At 49.4% G+C, this 19,285-nt stretch overlaps 1 protein-coding gene across 2 annotated transcripts in view; it reads right to left on the bottom strand.

The window, feature by feature from the left end:
* Positions 1-19,285, bottom strand: part of Asap2 (ArfGAP with SH3 domain, ankyrin repeat and PH domain 2) — a 154,634-nt gene that overhangs the window by 93,583 nt on the left and 41,766 nt on the right. For both annotated transcript variants that reach the window (XM_038319569.1, XM_038319568.1), the window contains exon 2: positions 6,002-6,074. In XM_038319569.1, coding sequence (XP_038175497.1) covers positions 6,002-6,074 — 73 coding nt within the window. The remainder of the gene's footprint in view (positions 1-6,001; positions 6,075-19,285) is intronic.

Below are 19,285 nucleotides of genomic sequence, written 5' to 3' on the forward strand. Positions count from 1 at the left end.
TTCATTGCTACTCCATAACTGTAATTTTGTTACAGTTATGAATTTTAATGTAATTATTTTTGGAGACCAGAGGTTTGCCATAGGAATTACTACCCACAGATTGAGAACCGCTGCCTGGGGTCTCCAAAACATAACTTTTAAGGCAAGGATTGGTAAGTTAAAAAAAGTCAGGGAGTGATGGCTCATGCTTTTAATCGCAGCACTCAGGAGGTAGAGGCAGGCGGACCTCTGTGCATTCAAGGCTAGCCTGGTCTACAAAGGGAATTCCAGGTCAGCCAGGACTACAGAGAGAAGGCCTGTCCTGAAAAAACAAAACACAAAAACAAACTAGGCTTTGTGGGCTAAGAAGCAATATTGAAGCTTTTCAGTACACAGGGGGGGGGGGGGGGGGGGGGGGGGAAGCGCGTAAGTGTGGTGTAAGAGAATGAAAACCATGTATTAGCTCACAAGCTGTAAAGCAGAGGTGTTAACTCACCAACAATATAAGGAATGCCATTAACACCCCAACTATGTCTTCTAGACTTGGCCCTTGACCTCCAAGGCTTGTGCTCAATCAAGGGGGAAAGATATACAACTCTCAGAGGCGTGAAAACCACACAAAGACACACAAGCAACAGAAAACAGCGTTTAAGGTGTTAACGGCGCCTGAATATTAGGGATCCAGGGAGGGAGCATGTCCCATCCATTCCCCACACCATAACCCCAGGAACCCGTGAGTACTGCAAGCTGCCTGACAAAAGGAATTAGGAGCAGATGAGTTAGACATGCTAACCTAGCTGAGAGGAGATTATCCTGGATAACAGGGCACAAGGGGTACCGAGATGGTCCAGTAGTCAGGGCACCTTTGCCGCCAAACCCAAGATCCACTCCGCTGCTAGGGCCCACATGGTAGAGAGAACTGAATTCTCCGACCTTCAGCACAGGCACTGGGGCACACAGCCCCCACCCCGCCACACACAAAATAATGAATAATGAATCAATGTTATTTTTTTTTTAATTTAAAGTACTTAAATGTGAAAGGGAGGCAGGAGACTCATTGTCTGCTCTGGGACGGAACGTTGTATCTCCAAGTTTCAATACTAAAAATACTAAAATTCATTGTGTTGACATCAAGAGATGGAGCCGCTAGGAAATCAATTGCTTTAGATGAATTCAGAGGGCAGGGCGTTTGTGGAATTGATGCCCTTATGAGCAGAGACCCCCCCCCCCAGGGCACTTGCTTCCTGTATCCCTGCCAGGGAGGGCATCCCACAAGAATAACTGTCAGTTATGCATGGTGGCCCAGGGAGGTGGAGAGGTCTCTGTAAGCTCTCAGCCAGTCTGGTCTACACAGCATGTCCCAGGTCAGCAGGGCTACCAGGTGAGGCACTGTCTATAGTAAACCAAGAGGGCCCACCCGAGAGTCTGACTGCAACAGTAGCCTAACCGGGGACTTCCAATCTACAGAACTCCAATAAGCTTCTAATGTTCACACCACGGGTATGTGGCATTATGTTGGGATAACCAGCACAAACTCTCAGAGGTGACCTGCAGAAGACTCCACTGGCCATTTGCCGGCTCCACAGAGACAAGGGGCTGAGAACCAAGGAGTGCAGGAGGCCCCTAGAAGAAACGGGCAAGGGGAGGAACCTTGACTAAGGTATCGGTCGGTTCTCAGTACAGTGAGACCCACGCTCCACATGCCACCTGCAAATCTGAAGGAAGAATTTGCACTCCGTTAAGCCTCCGGGCAGACAGAAACATGCTTCAGAAGCAAGAGGAAATGGGAGTCAAGAGTTTACCCTGTCAGGCACCAGCCTGAGGCAGACTTAGGGCTGGGAAGGTCACACCCAGGTAACTAGAGCTGGGGAATGTGGAGAGAGACACACATCATCACCACATGCTCAGGAAGCAATGCACATAGCCAAGTCTCGGTAGACACAAGGCTGAGGTCAGACATTGACAAATCTCAAAAGAGGGCTTAGGGCAGGCCAGGCATAAACGCTCAATGATTCTCACCCTTGTTTCAAACACGAGCAAACAGACCACTCTTTCCGGACAAGCAACCATCCTGGGTCACTAAACCCTAACATCAGTCACAGGGGACTCCTCTTTCAGGACCGACAGCCTTTGGAGCAGAAGCTGTCCGGGTAACGTGTACCTAGCCAACTGCAGCAGCCAGCGCTTCACCCCTCATGCACCATCCTGACTTCCTGTCGACGAGTTCTAAAAAACGAACCACACATTGTTGATGAGCCCACATCTAGGAACTGGCGGCGGCCGGGACAGAGTGACCTGCCGTTGGTCGTGGCTTTCCTAGCCAGAACTTTTGGGTACCCCGCCTGCAGATCGGTGGCCCAGTTGGGTGGCAGATGGCTCCAACCCCGAGTCTGGATGGGGCTCCCGGACGTTTGGGGGCTCCCCTCCGTGCAGCAGCAGGCCCGCGGCCGCACGCGCAGGAACAAGTACCAGCCCAGCAACATCAAGCGCAAGCACAAACACGGTTGGATCCGCTGGCTGAGCACCCCAAGCGGCGTGCAGGTCATCCTCCGCCGCATGCTGAAGGGCCACAGGTCCCTGAGCCACCGAGGAACGGCGCCCGCGCCTGCGGGAACAGACTCAGACGCCGGTAGAACTGGCCGAGAGCAAGAATTTGGGGGCCGTCCCTTCCTAGGCTTTTGGAGTATAAAGAATTCAAAACTTGCAGAGCCCCTAGGTCCCCGCGTCCCCAAGCCCACAGCGGTGGCGCCCCCTCCTGCGTTATCTCTGCAGTTTCTGTTCATGTTTCTGAAGGCATCTTTGTAAGCTTGGCTCCTTAAAATATCACACCACCCCTGGTGGTTCCAGCCACTCGGAAATATTACCGGCTCTCTAATAAACATTCCCGTTTCTAGGCAAAAAAAAAAAAAAAAAAAAAAAAAAAAAAAAAAAATGAACCACAGTGCAGGAGTTCCAGAGGAACTTGACAGACTGCTGTGACCAACGTCAACATCCGGAGGAAAGCGTGGTCTCCTCAGGTGACTTTCTAAGGAGATAACACCTGTTCTCAAATAAAGATCCCAAGATAAAACTCAGACTTGGAAAACAAAACATTCAGACTCACAGTCTTAATAGTATAGTTCAAACTTGGCGTGATGGAGGTGATGGGCACAGGATGACAAAAGCAGAAGACCCCCCTCTAAGGTCAGGTGCACAGACAGTTGGCTGGACAAATGGGACCTCAGGAAGACAAAGACCCACACAGTCCCCATGAACCGTGTAACTTCCTAGCTCTGTCAGTTAAGGGCTTTTTGACAGCAAACAAAGTCCTTGGGGCCTTGGGGGAAAGCACCATTCTGATCACGCAGAGTGTTCATGGAGGTAGGGCAAAAAAATAGAACAATTAGGAAATGTTAAGGCTACCAAAGATGGGCACGTGAGCACGGGGAGGGACCTCTGATGGGTGGCTTGAGCCCAGGAGGTATGTAGAAGCCCAGGCCTTGCCGGGTTCCTGGATCGCCCACTAAGGCCTCAGGACTGTTGACCAAGGGTCATGTCCCCTTACAACAGATATTTGCACACTGAAATTATCGGGTTGCTCTGGTGGCACTGTCTACTTGTGCTCCGCCCCCATTTCCATCCCTTCTCTGGGCCTCCCTCATCTTTCCCATGTTAGATCTTAAGTGCCTCTGTGTCTTTATTTTTCTAGAATGCTTCTCGGAAGACACGAGGTTTATGGTCCACACACAGCAATGCAGGTCAGGAAGGTAAATGAGACAGGTGTGGACACAACACAGTTGGCCTCCAGACATGCGCATCACACAGATTATCTCTGGTTAACAGCCTTTTCAACACATGATGACAAAGTCACTGTTTTCAATCTGATCGAAATACACTATCCTTTTTATATGACGTGCATAACAGAATATTCCTCAAATTACAAACTCAAAAAGGCCCGAGTGGGTCCAATTTTTAAAAATTAAACTCTGTGAAATCTGGGATTTGACAACAAAATTGAGCATCCCATCCCTTAGTGAGCTCCCAGTCTCCTGAGGAACAACAGGATGCCACACACACTCCAGGTGGGCAGTTGCTTTTGTAACTCAGCAGTCACTGAGCGCAGCCCTGTGCCAGCAGAAAGCAGCATGCTGGGGAAACCTTTCCAATCCCCTGGGAATAGGTCTGATCGGCAGGACCCTCCTGTTGCCTAAGAGGAGCAGTCTGTTGCCCAGGTTAGCACATGCACGGTGTTCAATAGGTAATACTGTAAGACTCAGGCTGTTCTTTGCACCTGATCAGAGTCTTACTGGACCAGAGGGAAGCCTGGGCTCTTTGTAGGTACTGAGGCTCCCGACCCAAGTCCACCACTTGTATCTTACTTAGGCCATCTCTAATTTTGTGGGTGGTTCCTTCTGGCAGTGACCAGGACATGAGGAGGTCCGAGGGAAAAGTTGTTGTGGGTCTGCCCACCCGGCCCTTTGTGAGAGAAGCTACTCTGTGCCAGGGGCTCCAACCTCACACTGAAGACCAATAGCTAGCTCTCTTAGAACTCTCCAGGCTTCCAACTCAAGATCCAGGCTGCTCGGGCATCCAGTAACATGGACTGAGCAGCCACTGGTCCTGGGCCTCTCTGAGGTGCTGACAGCCTGGCTGGACTACCCTTTGTCATGCATGTTCCTTCTAGCCACTCTGTTATTGCACAGAGCACTGCTCAAGGCACACGCCTTCAATGGAGACAGCCTTCCAGACTCCGCGCCATCGTGGCTTGTTGCAGTTGGTGCCAAGGATGACAGAGGGGCGGCTCCCACAGCCATGTTCATACTAGCCTGGGTGGGGTGAGGTGGGATGTGAGCTTTCAGGCTGTGCCATAGCCTGATGACATCATCTTGTCCTCCTGCTCCAATCAGTACACTACTTTGTTGTTGATGTTGCTGTTTTTTGGTTTTTCGAGACAGGGTTTCTCTGTAGCTTTGGCTGTCCTGGAACTAGCTCTTGTAGACCAGGCTGGCCTCGAACTCGCAGAGATCCGCCTGCCTCTGCCTCCTGAGTGCCGGGATTAAAGGTGTGTGCCACCACTGCCCAGCTCAATCACTACTCTTGACTAAAAGGAGACACCACAAGGTACGGATATCTGTGTGCCTGAACGCCCCTCTACGCCCTACGCGGCATCCAAACTCTAACTTAGCAGGGTTGCTTTCCCACAGGCTGGCTAGCCTTCTGTTCCAGGATCTACTAGTCCTCTTTCAAGCCTCTGCCACCATCCCTATTTCTGTTTTTTGAAAGCTGCCACCTTCCTTTCTGAATGAAACTACACAGACATTTGGTGACTTTTCAAAAAAAAAATTTCTATCATTAATAGGATTTGCGCAGGGTGGCCCTCCCACCATCTGTGTGGCCTGCTGTCTTTAAGTCAAAAGTTTCAGGGGCTCGTGTTTCGAGACAGTGTCTCACGTAGTTCAGGCTTGCTTTTAACCGACTACAGAGCTGAGGATACCCTTGAATTTCCGAGCCTCCTGCTTCCACTTTCCTGAGTGTTATCATCATGGGTGTGTGCCACTGACTGCTGAGAACCAAACCCGGGCTTCACTTCATTTGCTAAGCAAATGGTCTAGCAGCTGAACTCTCCTCAGTTCTGAGGTGAATTTATTTTCCTTCAGCGCATGTATAAGTCAATCAAGTATTATCTGGCAGCTGGTGGACTTTATGTGTTTACTCATTTTCTTCCCAGATGAGGAAACAATAGGAAGTGAGAAAGGCAGAGAGATTTCTACCCTGACTCACAGTGCAGGCCAAACAGAAGCAGGCGGAGCTTCTGTCGCTAAGCCTGATCGAGTGGGTTCATGCAGTGGAGCAGACAGCAGACAAGAGGACTCTCCCCGAACCAGACAACAGGCAATAAATCCTATTTCTGGAACAGGTATCCCAGCATCTCCAGTCTGTATGTTCGGTGGAGGAGGTAACCAGACAGGACTTTAAATAGTGTGTTTTCACTGAGGAACCCCCACCACCACCACCACCACACAAGGCAACAGTGAGAACTTACCCAGCCCGGAGATACTGATTGCCTTCACAGATTTCTTCATTTTGTAGAGAACCATCCGGTCCACGTCCAAAGCCTAAAATACAAAGACTATGTGAATTAAAACATATTTGCACATAGATCATAACCACAGACAGCAGCCGTGAGAACCTTCTGGGAGTCCTTCTACAAGGCCCCAAGGCTGCTTCTATGGGCTGAGGCTTTGCCTAGTATGGAAAATTTGTACACTTTTGATATACAAAAGTGTACCAAACAGCAGTTTTATTGGTTTACAGAAAACCATCTCATGTGTCTCAGCACCTGAAGCATACAAGCTGCCTCTGCCCACATCACCTGCTGAACACAGGACTCCACAGAGAGGTGAGTAAACCTGGACACAGGGCTTGATCACATCTGGACTGTCTGTCCCTAAGCCCTGTCTGCCCCTCTCCCCTTGGAGGAAAGGGCAGTTTCAAGGATACTAAGTGACCCTCCCCACAAAGAGCATTCCAACAGCCAAGTCATGAAGTCAGACCCACCCCAACAGATGCAGCTTGGTGTTTTGGATTTGTGAGCCTATTAGCTGTGTTTAGGAGGCTTAGTCCTAATCCCCTCCAAGTCTCAGATTTCTCTTCCAGAATCCAGCTGTAACAGCTTTGGCAAGGCCAAATGATCAAGCAAACACTTGCATGTTTAACAGCCAGCAAATATTTACAATGCAGCCATCACAGGACAACAGCAAATGGTGTGAAAGATATCTGCACATAGTAAGTGATCAACAGTGTGCACACATAGTAGGTCATTAACAGTGTGTGCGCACAGTAGGCACTCAAGTGTGTGCGCATAGTAGGTGATCAACAGTGTGCGCACATAGTAGCCGCTCAACAATGTGCACAGCGACTCATCAACCCCAGGCATTTAGTCACAGCTAAACTTCTACCGATGGGGCAGGGCAAATATTTTTTTCCCTTTTCCCATCACTCAGTTAACATCTCAGAAGATCAAAGGCCACCAAATGGTTGTGGCAGGAGGGTGCGTACACCTGGGAGCCAGGAGAGTGAGGCCAAGTAAGGGTGACCTGTCATCTAAAATCATTGGAAAGCCAGGACCCCTGAATCGGCTCCCAGCATCCACCTTTGTAAGTCCTCGTTCTGATGCTGCCGTGGCTGTTTTCTGGGGTGTTAGAAACAGATGAAATTGGAGCCGACAGTTTTAAATGGAACAAAAAATCAAAAGGCACCAGCCAAAGTAAAAAAGAGAAGAAAGTTCTGATCACATCAGTGTGTGTTTGTCTGAACCCATAGGATGTACTCACTGAATGAAACTTAATGTAAATCAAGATCAAACCTGGGACTCTAGGCAAACACTCACAGAGCTATTTAAAAAAACAACAAAAAGATAGCCTTGCTATATTATATAGCCCAGGCTGGCCTTGAATCAGAATTTCTTATGAGTTGGCTTTTCTGTATATGGGGAAAGATTTTAAGTGTGGTATATGTACCCCGGAGATCCTCCCCACTACCTCAGTGCTGGAGTTACAGGCACCTGCTGCCATGCCTGGCTTTTTGTGGGATCACACTGTGTGTGTGTGCGTGCACACACGCATGCACGCATTTTGGGGGTACACGCCTGTGAAAACCAAAAAAGGACACTTTATGTATTCCTCGGTCACTTTCCACTTCATTCCCTTAGGACAGAATCGCCTTGGTCATCTGACTCCCGGGACCCATCTGCCCCCACCTTCCAGTACTGGGGTTATTATGGCTAAGCCTGGCTTTTTCATGCTGTCGGTTCTGGGTTTTTTTTTTTGTTTGTTTGTTTGTTTGTTTGTTTGTTTGAACTCAGGGCCACATGCTTGTACAGCAAACTCCCTCACTTACTGAACCATCTCCCTAACCCCCACATGAACTCTTAATGCTCCTGGGTGGCCATCTCTAACCCACGCTTGACCTTGAGACAAAAACAGGGATTTGGAAACAGTAGGTAACCCACAAAAACCTGCCCTGCCCTCTCTCCCTCACACTCCATAGCTCTCCTCCCCAGGCCTCCAAGCATATTCCACAAGGCACTGTTTGCTCAGACTGTCTCCGAAGCACCACGCCCACGTGTCAGGGAGTAGAGCCTGGCAAGGTGAATCAGGACGCTGTCACAGTTGGGATTTCCCACCCCAAAGTCGCAGGTCCTTGCTGCAAACACAGCTGATGAGCAAACATGCAGTCCAGAAAGATCTTCCTCCAAGCCTCCTCACAGACACCAGAGGACCCCTCAGCAGCAGGGGTGAGCTCTTTGGAAGTCAACCCTTCCTAACAGCACAATTCGAAGAAGCCATGGAACCCTGCGCTCTGAGCTCTTCTTGCTCATCAGTCAAGCCCCCAGAACTGCCACCTTCACTTCTGGTGATCCTCTGAGCTCTCAATGAACTGCCTGATGCTCACCCAATTTGCTGTTTTCTTCTGTTTCTAAACAGTGTTAATTGCCTTCTCTCCCTGGAATATCTTCCGGCCTCTTGACCCTTGATCCCAGCTTCACAGCCTGGCTCATAGGCATCTGGTTCTCCAGCAAAAGCCATGCTATCCCTCCCCAGGAAGGGTGAACCAATCGCTTATCTTAGGGTGGCCCAGGGCACCTGTGCTTGTTCACGGTTTCAGCTGAGATTGAATGAGCACCTGGTATGTGCCCAGTACGAAAGCAGGGAGTATTGGTGAGAAAACCAAGACAAGGATTGTGCAGAAGATAAATACCTCCACACACACAGACGCAAACTGGGAGGAGCAGAAGGCCAGGACTCACCTTGTACACAGACCTGCTTTGCCAACCTTGGACGCCGCCCCGACACCGGTGCTATCCACCTCCATAGCTACTACTGAGCACCCTGGAACACTTGAGCACACTGGGTTCTGAGAAATAGCATCAGAACTACCTTTGTGGCTTGCACTTGCCCCAGTGCCATACTCTAAGGTCAGGGGCTGGTGTGTGTGCAGCATTCATAACCGAATGCACACCAGAGAGCCCCGCCAAGGAACGTGACTCTGTACCAAGCCATAGGGCTTTTCTGACGAGAGAGAGAGAGGAGAGAGAGAGAGAGAGAGAGAGAGAGAGAGAGAGAGAGAGAGAGAGAGAGAGAGAGAGAGAGGCACTGTAGTACCTCAAGGTCACTGGGGGCAAGCAGGAAAGGATTCCAGGATTCCAGGAAAGGCCTTCCCAAAGAACTGGTTGGAGTCACACTGGTTCAGAAACCAGTCAGGCTCCATCTGGGCGTTAGATTCCTGAGTAACCAGCTAGAAACCCAGCCTCCTTCTCTAGGTCTCCAGTAGAGTTAAGCGCACTACCGCTGGTAACCCCAAGTCACTGGGTACATCTGTGTCTGTGGGGTATGGCTGAGGCTGGAGGAGGTCACCTACTGAGGTATCAGGGGCTGGCCCTGCAACCAGCTGAACAAAAAACACCACACAATGCTTTGAAAATTACAGCCCTTTCCCTATCAAGGACAGCACAGAAGTCTTGTAAAAATACACCTCCATCTGATCTGAGTCCTTCTGTCCCTATTGTTGAAGGGGAAGCCGGTTCCTGCCTCAGGAATGAGAAGATAAACAAACACCGGCTGCTGCTCCCCAAACCGCCCCCCCCCCCGCCCGTCTATTCAGCAGAGATTGAAGCGAAGGTGAGCTTGGAGCATGGCCCTTGATGGCAGAGGTAATTATAATTAAAACCTACACTAGGGAAAAGCGATTCCCTCCCTGCTCAAAACTGCACCCCCCCAATCGCCGCGTATTTATAGATCATAAGATTAAACCCAGTCAGGAGAAGTGAGAATGATTATGAGAAAAAAGTCTTGCATCTGTGATTTACACAAAGCTTTGCCAAAACCTTAAAGCAAGAATACGAATAAGGCTTTTGTGGGCTCCAGAATCCTACGCACCTGCAATGTAGCTGAGACTTCTAACCGTACCTCACCTCCCACCCCTTCTTCCACAGCTCCTCAACCCAAGAAGGAAGAGGGAGACGACCGGCACCAAAACGTGCGGACAAATCACAAGCGCACAGAACTTGCAGAAGTCAATAAAGACCTAAGCAGGGCGGGCCTGGCCCGTAGCTGATGTCTGGCCAAACCCTATAAACTCTGAGGGGCTGGACTCAAGCTGACCTCTAGTTTATAAAACAAGCTTAACAGATTAAATTTATTGCATAAACAAGACTGTAGGGATGTGTCTCAAACATTCCCAAGGCAAATAAATAACCATTGGAGTGGTAAGCGGAGACGGCGAACGGGGAAAGACAGCAGAGACCACGAGGGCACGGGTCATGATAGACCCGCCACTAGAAAGACCCTCACAGCCCCAGTCGCGGCATTTTCACACCTGGCTGCCCCGCCCAGTAAGCAGCCATAAACTGCCGTGCATTCTATTACAATAAAAAACATTGACAGTTCACTTCGGCAAGCCTTGCTGACTCCCGCGAGGGCTTCAGCCACACAGACGTGTGTGTGTGATGGTTCCAGAATGTCACGAGGCTCTTTCCTCTTCCTCTGCCTCTGCAGGTCCCTCTGTGCACATGAGAGCTGTCCCAGAGCCACGGGTTCCACCAGGCAGCCCGGCCCTCCTGTTCCGTAGCTCCATAGCGACACCCCCTGCCATGCACCACCTTCTTGGTGGTGTGAGCTCAATCCATCTCTTCTTTGCGTCCCACAGTCCTGGCAAGCAGGTACCTGATGGCAGGCTGGGTGGAGGGGCGGCCTCCACAGTCTGTTGGAAGGAGATGGTTTGGTTCAGGGGTGGGAAACCCATGAGCCACAAGCGAAAGATGCCCCACCTCTTGTCTGTTCACAACCTAACAGTTTTGACAGGTGGACACGTGCAGGTGGGTGTGGTGAGGGAAAGCTCGCTGACTCACCCCGCTAAAGGAAACGTTACCCCAACCCTCAAAACAACCATATTCTTCTCAATCTCGGGCCTTGACTATTAGCTTTGTTTTGAATTTCACTCTAAATATTTGTGGAAATTTATTTAATTACCATCTGGCCCTTTTCAGGAAAACTTTGCTGCCTCTGACTCAGACGATCCTTGCAAAGCATCCGTCAATGGCATCAGCCAGACCTGTCCCATTGGCCCTGGCTTAGAAGCACTAGTACTGGTCCACGGCCAATTTGGTCCAGCACCCTGGGATCTCAAAGGGGTCAATGTCCTTCCTGGAACCCAAAGATAAGGTCCAAAGGGCAGGAGACCTACAGACCACAGTCGCCCCTGCTGGAGCTGGCCCCGTCCATGTTCTCCCCGCTTAGCCCACCCCTATGTATGATGCCCCAACTTCAGAGGACATGACACTTTTGAAAGCTAGTTGATAGACACAAGCACACCCCAGGGCAGATCTGCTAGGACGGTCACACGGGCATCAGTGACAGGACGGTCTCATCACACATCTGACTTCGAGCAAAGTACAGTGCATTAAGGAGAGTGGTAATCATTTGCAGAAGCCATCGGGGACGCACAGAACCACATGGCTTGCTGTGAAGCTGGACAATAATGGGCCTCCCTCCTTCTGGGAATTAACCGAGGCCGGGAGAATAACAGGTGTCGTTCAAAATTAAGATCAAATTCATGCCTGAGCCAAATTGTAGCTCTGTGAAATGTGTGCGCCTCAGGACAAGCTAGCAGGGGGACAGGCGGTTGTTTTGGAATGACACAGAAGTCAAACGCAAGGATACACTAACACTCTTCAAGACAGCCCCCAACTGGACAAACCCACGAGTCTGTTGGGGAGTTAACACTACAAACCACTATGCATTTGTACCAAGAAGGCTACAGAACCATAAGAGAACAGCCTTGGTGTACACCATATACAAACAATTTCGACAAAAATGTTAAAAACAGAACACACGCGATACTGTGCGGTAAAAATCTCAAAATGAAAGGCAAAGCCAGGTGCACCACTGTGCAGTGGCTAGCAAACTGCGCGCCTACTGACGGCCTTAATCTAATACTAAAGTACGTGACGCCGGGGTACAGGCTGTGAAAGATAAATGCTTGCTCCATGTGTCCACTATTCATGGTGTCCACATACAGGACTCTGTTCCTATCGCAGCCTGGCTAGTGAGCGCTCCCTGACCATCACAGGACATCACCTTACCAGCTCGCTGGCCTCAGGCTGCACCCAGACACAGCTGGCCCAGCAGAAAGGTCCTCCCTTGCACAAATAGCACTGCACACAAGCAGCAAGCAACACACTCGGGATAAGAGAATATTAACTAGTTTAAAAAAGAATCACAGAAAGCAAAGAAGACACCAGCTTCATTATAAACCAATTAAACACACATACACAGCACACAATACATACACACATACACAGCACAAATACACACACACACATACACAGCACACACTAAAAGCATGCCAGGCATAGTAATGGTAACACACTCTTGAAATTCCAGCACACAGGAGGCTGAGGCAGAATTTTTGAAATTGAGGCCAGCATGGGCTACAATGTAAGACTATCTCTCAAAACAACAACAACAAAATCTGAAAGCAAGAAGAAAAGATAAGAGCTGGAAGGATGGATCAGCGGCTAAGAGCACTGAGTGCTCTTCCAGAGGACCTGGGTTTGATTCCTAGCACCCACATGGAGGTACTCAACTGTCTGTAGCCCAAATTTCAGGGGTCCTGGCTCCTTTACAGACCTACATGCTGGTAAATCACTAAATGCACATAAAATAAAAATAAATAAATTTTTTTTAAAAAGAAAAAGAAAAAACACACAGCACAGTAACGTATTGGCCCGAGTGCATTCATTAGGCTTGGAGTTCAAGGAAAAGGAAAGGCTTTCAATACCCTACACTTTGTCTCCTTTTCTATTATCCTACCACTGAGGATTTGTTTACCTTTGACCACAAAAATACATGGAAGGAACAGATTAAACAATAAAGAAAACAGCAATACTCTAAGCTGCATATTCCCACATATAAAAATAAACACAGAGACTCCTTGGTGAGGCGGTACAGGAAGCCATCACGTGGCTCCGGAGGAGAGGTAGAAAATGGTGCCAAGAGACTCAGTTCCTGGCACTCTTTGAAAGATTTACCAGGGTGTACTTATGTATTCGTTTATTTAAGGATAAATAAATGATTAACGTGAAAACAGCTCCGTGGGATGCAGAGGAGGGTGAGCTAATCCAGCCTGCAGGCAGAAACCTGGCCCCGAAACTCTCTGGATGTGGACAGAGGGGACCCAGGGCAGCCAGGAAACACTGACCAATGAAGAGGTCAAGTGAGCCGGCGAATGGTGGGGAAACCCCAGCAGGAGCAGTTCTGGGGTGCTGCCTGCACATGGGGCTGGCCCCAGATTTGGGACACAATGGGGACATAATGTCTCACCTTCACCCCACCATTCCAGGGCTGAAATCCACTTTCCTCCCTTTGCCACAAATTGGTTCTGCAAAGACATTCTCAGTAAACACTTTCTGAACTGAAAAAGTAAACAAGAGGAAAACCCAAAAGTGCCATCACCTGAAACAATCAACCATGCTGAACTGCTGGCCTAGGCCGCTGTCCACTGTGACCCAAGGCAATGGGGTCACTGGAACGGCCTAGTAAAGGCAAGAACATACCCATCTCCAGACGCCCCACACATCCCAGCAGAAATGCTGGATCAGTGAGCGGCAGCTTCAGTCTCACCAAGTTTCAAAAGCAGAAACTACTCAGGAGACTGTCTTCTGCAGACACCGACGGGGACACATCCAGCAGCTAATTAGACTATGCTACAGTCTATAGTCGCTATGAAGAGAAAAGGAGACAGACGCCCTTGAACCCAAGCTTTGCCGTGTTTCATATCTGATTACCAACAGGGACAAGAAGCCTCCGAGTGGCTCAGGAGAATAGGTAAGGGGACTTCCCTTCCACAGCAGCCATACATAGGCTGCACCAGTGAGGCTGTTGGCACAGCCTGCAGTGGGCCCTTCCCAGGGAGGAGCCAGCGGGACACAAGATGCCCTGGACGGTCCAAGGTCCTCATGCCTCTGGCTCTGACAATCCCAAGTACTCCCAAGACAGCAGAGCACAGAGGAGGGGCAGGAAGTGAGCAATAATGTCAGGAGAGGAACCATGCAAGGCCAGGGGGCACCACTCTAGAAGGTGCCCAGCCGTTACTGAAGGGACAGGGGACACAGACAGACACAGAGGCTGGGAAGGTAAGCTGGTGGCTGAGGTCAGCCTTCTCGTTCTTCTCAGTCCCAGAAGACAATGGGATCCTAGGCCAGGCTGAATACCACAGGAAACTAGACTCAATCCTCGCCAACCTCACCTCAGTAACATAAACAGGGGTCCTGAGAACCAAGGAGGGCTTTGCTTCCTGAGGTGATGCGGTCTGCCTGGGGACACCTACCACACACACCACACACCATGGCTCTACCCCAAGTCCTCATCTTGTCCAGCGTACCCACGGATGCTTTCCTGTGGTCCACAAGCTGTCATAGGTGTGTTTTATGTGTTCTTTCAAAGGAACATCGTGTAACTGTGATCACAGGCTTAAAGCAATAGGCATATACTAAAAATGGCAAAATGATATTGGATGCCTTTGATGGAGAGAATGTAACAGGGAGCAAAGAGGATGTGTGTGTGACTCTTGTGTCTCTCCATCTTGATATCAGACAGTTGAGACAATGGTCTCCAAGAAAACGGGAATCTCTCCAGGAATCTGTGGCCTTGGCTTCCTAACCTGAGAATAACACAGCTGTGTCCTCAGCTAGGGTAACCGGAGTAGTGTTCAACATACAGCCAGCATGGCAGCAGACAGCACCAACCGGGTGTCCTCCACTTCACAGAGAGGCGCGAGCTCAACCGTTCCAACTAAGGTAGCTGTTCGGGACACACCATCCATCTAGGTCTGCCCTTATCATCAGGATAAACTCTTTCCAGGTCAGAGAGGTCGTCTCCAGAAATGACAGCCACTGAAGCATGGCAAAAGAGGAGGTGCAATCGTCAAGAGGAGGAGTACGGGGACGAATTCGGTAAAACGCCCTCTTCTAGACGGGACGCGGCCATCGATCCACGAATCCACTGAGGTTCGGTTTATGGGCGCAAGATGAAGCTGAACAGATCAGCTGACATTCCGTCAGGCAGCACTAAGTGGACTTAGTAGATGAGGATGATGGTGGTGCAGAAGAGAAGGGGGAGGGGGAGGAAGAAGAAGACAACAATGGAGACCTGAGGAAGGTGGCAGGGGGTGTGTTAGAAATGTGGGGGTGGGAGGGAAGAACTGGGGGTAGGTACGATCAAGAGACGCTGTGTACGCATGAAACTGTCAAAGAATACATTAATAACGAATAAGTAAGAGCAACAAGCCTTCCTAGCCAGCTCACACTCCCACTGGAACACTTCCGAGAACCAGTTTTTTTATTCCATTCATATTTAAGTTTTTCTGAACATTTCCTGACGTCCCTTGAAGGCTTCCCACAAGGGCCACAAGGAATGTCCTGAGCCAGCCTGGTAGAAGAAAAGCCCCTTGTCCTCTTAAAATTATGTTAAACAAGTAAGACAGAGTCTAACGAGCCGGGAAGACATGCAACCCTCGTCCCCTAAGTCAGAGATTCCATGTTGGGGTACACCTCTATGAAATACAGTTTCTAGTAAGCTCCCCCTTCTCATGACTCTGGGGTCTTTCTGTGCAAGGAGGTCCAGCCAAGTCTGTGCTCCCCATCTACTCTCCCTCGGCAGTACTCACAGAATAGGTGGGGTTTCCATCATTCAGGAAGAAATGATGATGGCTCACCCATGCCTACCCCATCCCCCTGCCCCCCCAACCCCACCAAAGCCCTTCAAGTGAACTACAAGGCAACAGTGCCATTTAGATGCTAGCATCAGAGACACACACTAAGGTCTATAATTTACATGTAAAATATAAGTGCATAGTCTAACAAGACAGGCGGGTGACACTGTGGCCGCTTGAACCGCATCATATGAGGAAATATGAGGTCAGCTTGCAAAACCCTCATTCATTTTCCCAACTCAAAGCAGAAGAAAATGACTGAAAGGACTTTAGAGACTCACCCCAGGCTGTTTATTTGGCTTTGAACTGATCAAAAGGTTTAGAGAGCCACAGCAAATTTAGGAAAAGCGTGGGCCAATTCCCACCACTGTATTCCTCCCTGTTTCTTAACAGTGTCCCTGCCAGAGCCAGGGGGTCCACAGGCAGCCCCCACCTCACCTTTGTTGCTCTCTCTAGTGCTGAGGGAATTAACACTTTCTCATCCCACTCCTGAGCCCCCCACACCTCCTTTAAATCACACACACACACACACACACCTCACTGATAGCTTAAGAGCCACAAGGAACAAGATGCGGACTGTAGCAATAATCTGATCCTGACCCTTTATCAATAATATAATGTTATACTCTTTGGACTCTTTTGGGGGTCCACCACTCAGCTCCCAGATGAACCACACAAAAAATATCCGGCCTTAGCTTGGCTTGTTTCTTGCCTGCTTTTTTTAACTTATATTAACCCGTGTACCCTTTGGCCTCTGTGTTTTTCCTGTTCCCTTATTTCCTTAACTCTTACTCTTACTCCATGGATTACTGTGTAGCTGGCTGGCTGGCCCCTGATGCCCTCCTCCTTCTTAGGCTACTACTTCAAACCCCTCCTCCCAGTTTTCTCCTTCTATCCATTCTCTGTCTGCCAGCCCCGCCTATTCTTTCTTCTGTCTCGCCATTGGCCATTCAGATCTTAATTAGACTATCAGGTGTTCGAGACAAAGTATCACAGCTTCACAGAGTTTAAACAAAAGTAACACACCTTAAAATAATATTCCCAACAGTGGACAGAGCAGGGGCCCCCCAAGAGTGGCAAAAGTCCCTGTTAATCCTTAGATATATTTATTTTTAGCATATCTATAAGGGTGTTCTGCCTGCATGTAGTTCTATGTGTCGCATGTACGCACTGTCTGTGGAGGACAGAAAAGGGTGATGGATCCCCTGAAAGTGTCGTTAGACGGTTGGAAGCTACCACGTAGGTGCTGGGAACCAAACCCTGGTCCTCTGCAAGAGCAACAAGTGCTTTTAATAGCTGAGCCATCTCTCCAGTCCCGTTCACTTTTTTTTTTTAATTAAAGTTTTTGGCTGAAAACCACCAAGCCTTCAGATAATCCCCACCCCATCCTCTCCCTTTCCCTCTCCCCCTCCCCCTCCCTCTTCCTATCCCCCGAGGTTCCAGCACAGAGGATGAGCACAGGCCGTGGCACAGAAGAGAAATGTGGCCCAGGCTAGGTGAGGAGGAGCCTGGTGAGGAGGCTGAAGCAGTAGAAAGGCAGAGAAGTAGGATCAGGATGAGGCTGTGGGCACAAGGCCAGGCCTGGGGCAAAGGTAAGTATGGGCTGGGTCCCTGTCACTGAGGAATGGGACAGGAAGTACAGCAAAGGACAGCGGCAGCTCCTGGCTGTGCGGTGAGGGTAAGCGGGCAGTTTACTGTCTTCACTGGAGGACGCAGGTCCCTCCCCAAGGAAAGGCTTGGGCCATTATTTATATGTTTTGTTTTCAGTCCAGAAGGGGAAAGAAACAACTGGAAATCCTAGGGAAGAAAACCAAGAGAAAGTGACAAGCAATGGCTGAGCCTCCTCCCACACAACGGCAAAAGCAGACTCCCTCCTGGCTATCTGAGATAGCTGATGACCGAGGAGACGGCCCAGGGTCCCTGAGAGGCTGCAGGTCACAATGTCTGCCCACCTGAAGCACGTTGCCATCACTGCGCAGTCCCAGTGGACGGCAACCAAGGACTAACATAATGCTGCTGTCTTTGATCCGAGGGTCTTACAGCAGGAGGTGAGGGACCAACACAAAAGAATGGATGGACACAGACACACTGTAAAGTCTTTCTCAAACCATGACGCTATAAAACTAACATGCAAAGTGCTTGCTCCACCTCAAGCAACATGAAAACTTAATGCCTCCAAGATCTACAATTTGGGCTGGATAGATGGCTCGGGGAGTGAAGGAAAAGTCTATCTGATGTGAGTGTCCCTCTGTGTGCTGTGATTACCATTAATGAATAAAGAAACTGCCTTGGCCTGTTGATAGGGCAGAACTTAGGTAGACGGGGGAAGACTAAGCTGAATGCTGGGAGGAAGAAGGCAGAGTCGGAGAGACGCCATGGAGCAGCCAGCGTCAGACATGCTGAAACTTTGACGGTAAGCCACTGCCATGTGGCGATACACAGATTAATGGAGATGGGTTAAATTAAGATGTAAGAGTTAGCCAATAAAAAGCTAGAGCTAATGGACCAAGCAGTTTTTAATTAATATAGTTTCTGTGTGGTTATTTTGGTTCTGGGTGGCCGGGACAAACAAGCGGCTCCTACAGCTATCAATCAGAATTCAACACCCGGGACCCACATGGCAGACAAAGAAAGGGAGCCAACGCCCCTAAATGCCCTCTGACCTCCTCATGCACATCGTGACACACACATGGAGGAAATATTAAAATTACGGTTTAATACATGATGTCATGGGTTGCTTCTCCTGGGGCGGGGGAGAAATCTATGGCTGAAAGTTTCAGGGGGAAAAAAAATCAATGATTAGTTAGTTATTACCAATTCCTGCGAATGAGGAGGAAGTGTAAAAATAAAGTCAATAATGGCAGAAAGCACTTTTTCAAACGTCTACTGTATTTCCCTGGATTGGGTATCTTGAAATACACAGCAAAAGAGAAAAATCCGGTGAGTACCACTGGGCCGAAAAGTCAGGGCACCATCACCATCCCTATTAGCACAAGGCGAGTGGCAGTAACTCACCTTTTGTCCACGTGACACTTTCAATGCATGACATGAGACAGGCATACGGTAACAATGCCCCAACCGAGGCTCAGAGGTAAGTAGAAGCCAAAGCAGCCCCCAGGTTCCCCATTCTCGTTCAAATCCTCTGCCATGTTCTCTCAGCAGTGCTGTGTCCTTACCGCTCACAGTAAAGGACTGTGGGAATGTGAAGGAACACCGAATCGACCAAATCTAGAAAATAAAGCTATTTAATTGGGGGGGTGTGACCCCTGGAAATCCTGTAGTCGCCCTAAAGCTGCTCCTACCACGGCCTGAGGTTACGGTGAAAGAGGACCCTGCTTTCAGAAACCTAAGACTTCCCGAGTCATTGAATCTTGTAACAGAACTATGGAAGACAAAGGCAAGACCATGGGTGCTTCTTCCAGGGAGCCAGGTCTCTTCCCTGATGGACGCATGCTCCAGCAACGTGAGATGAACAGAGCGTACAGTGCTGTGCTTTATTTATGCCTAACGCTGCTGTGACTGCCTCTCAGGAGAGACGCCCTGGAACACTACTATC

This window comes from Arvicola amphibius, chromosome 2 (assembly GCF_903992535.2).
Source record: "Arvicola amphibius chromosome 2, mArvAmp1.2, whole genome shotgun sequence".
Classification (NCBI taxonomy): Eukaryota; Metazoa; Chordata; class Mammalia; order Rodentia; family Cricetidae; genus Arvicola; species Arvicola amphibius.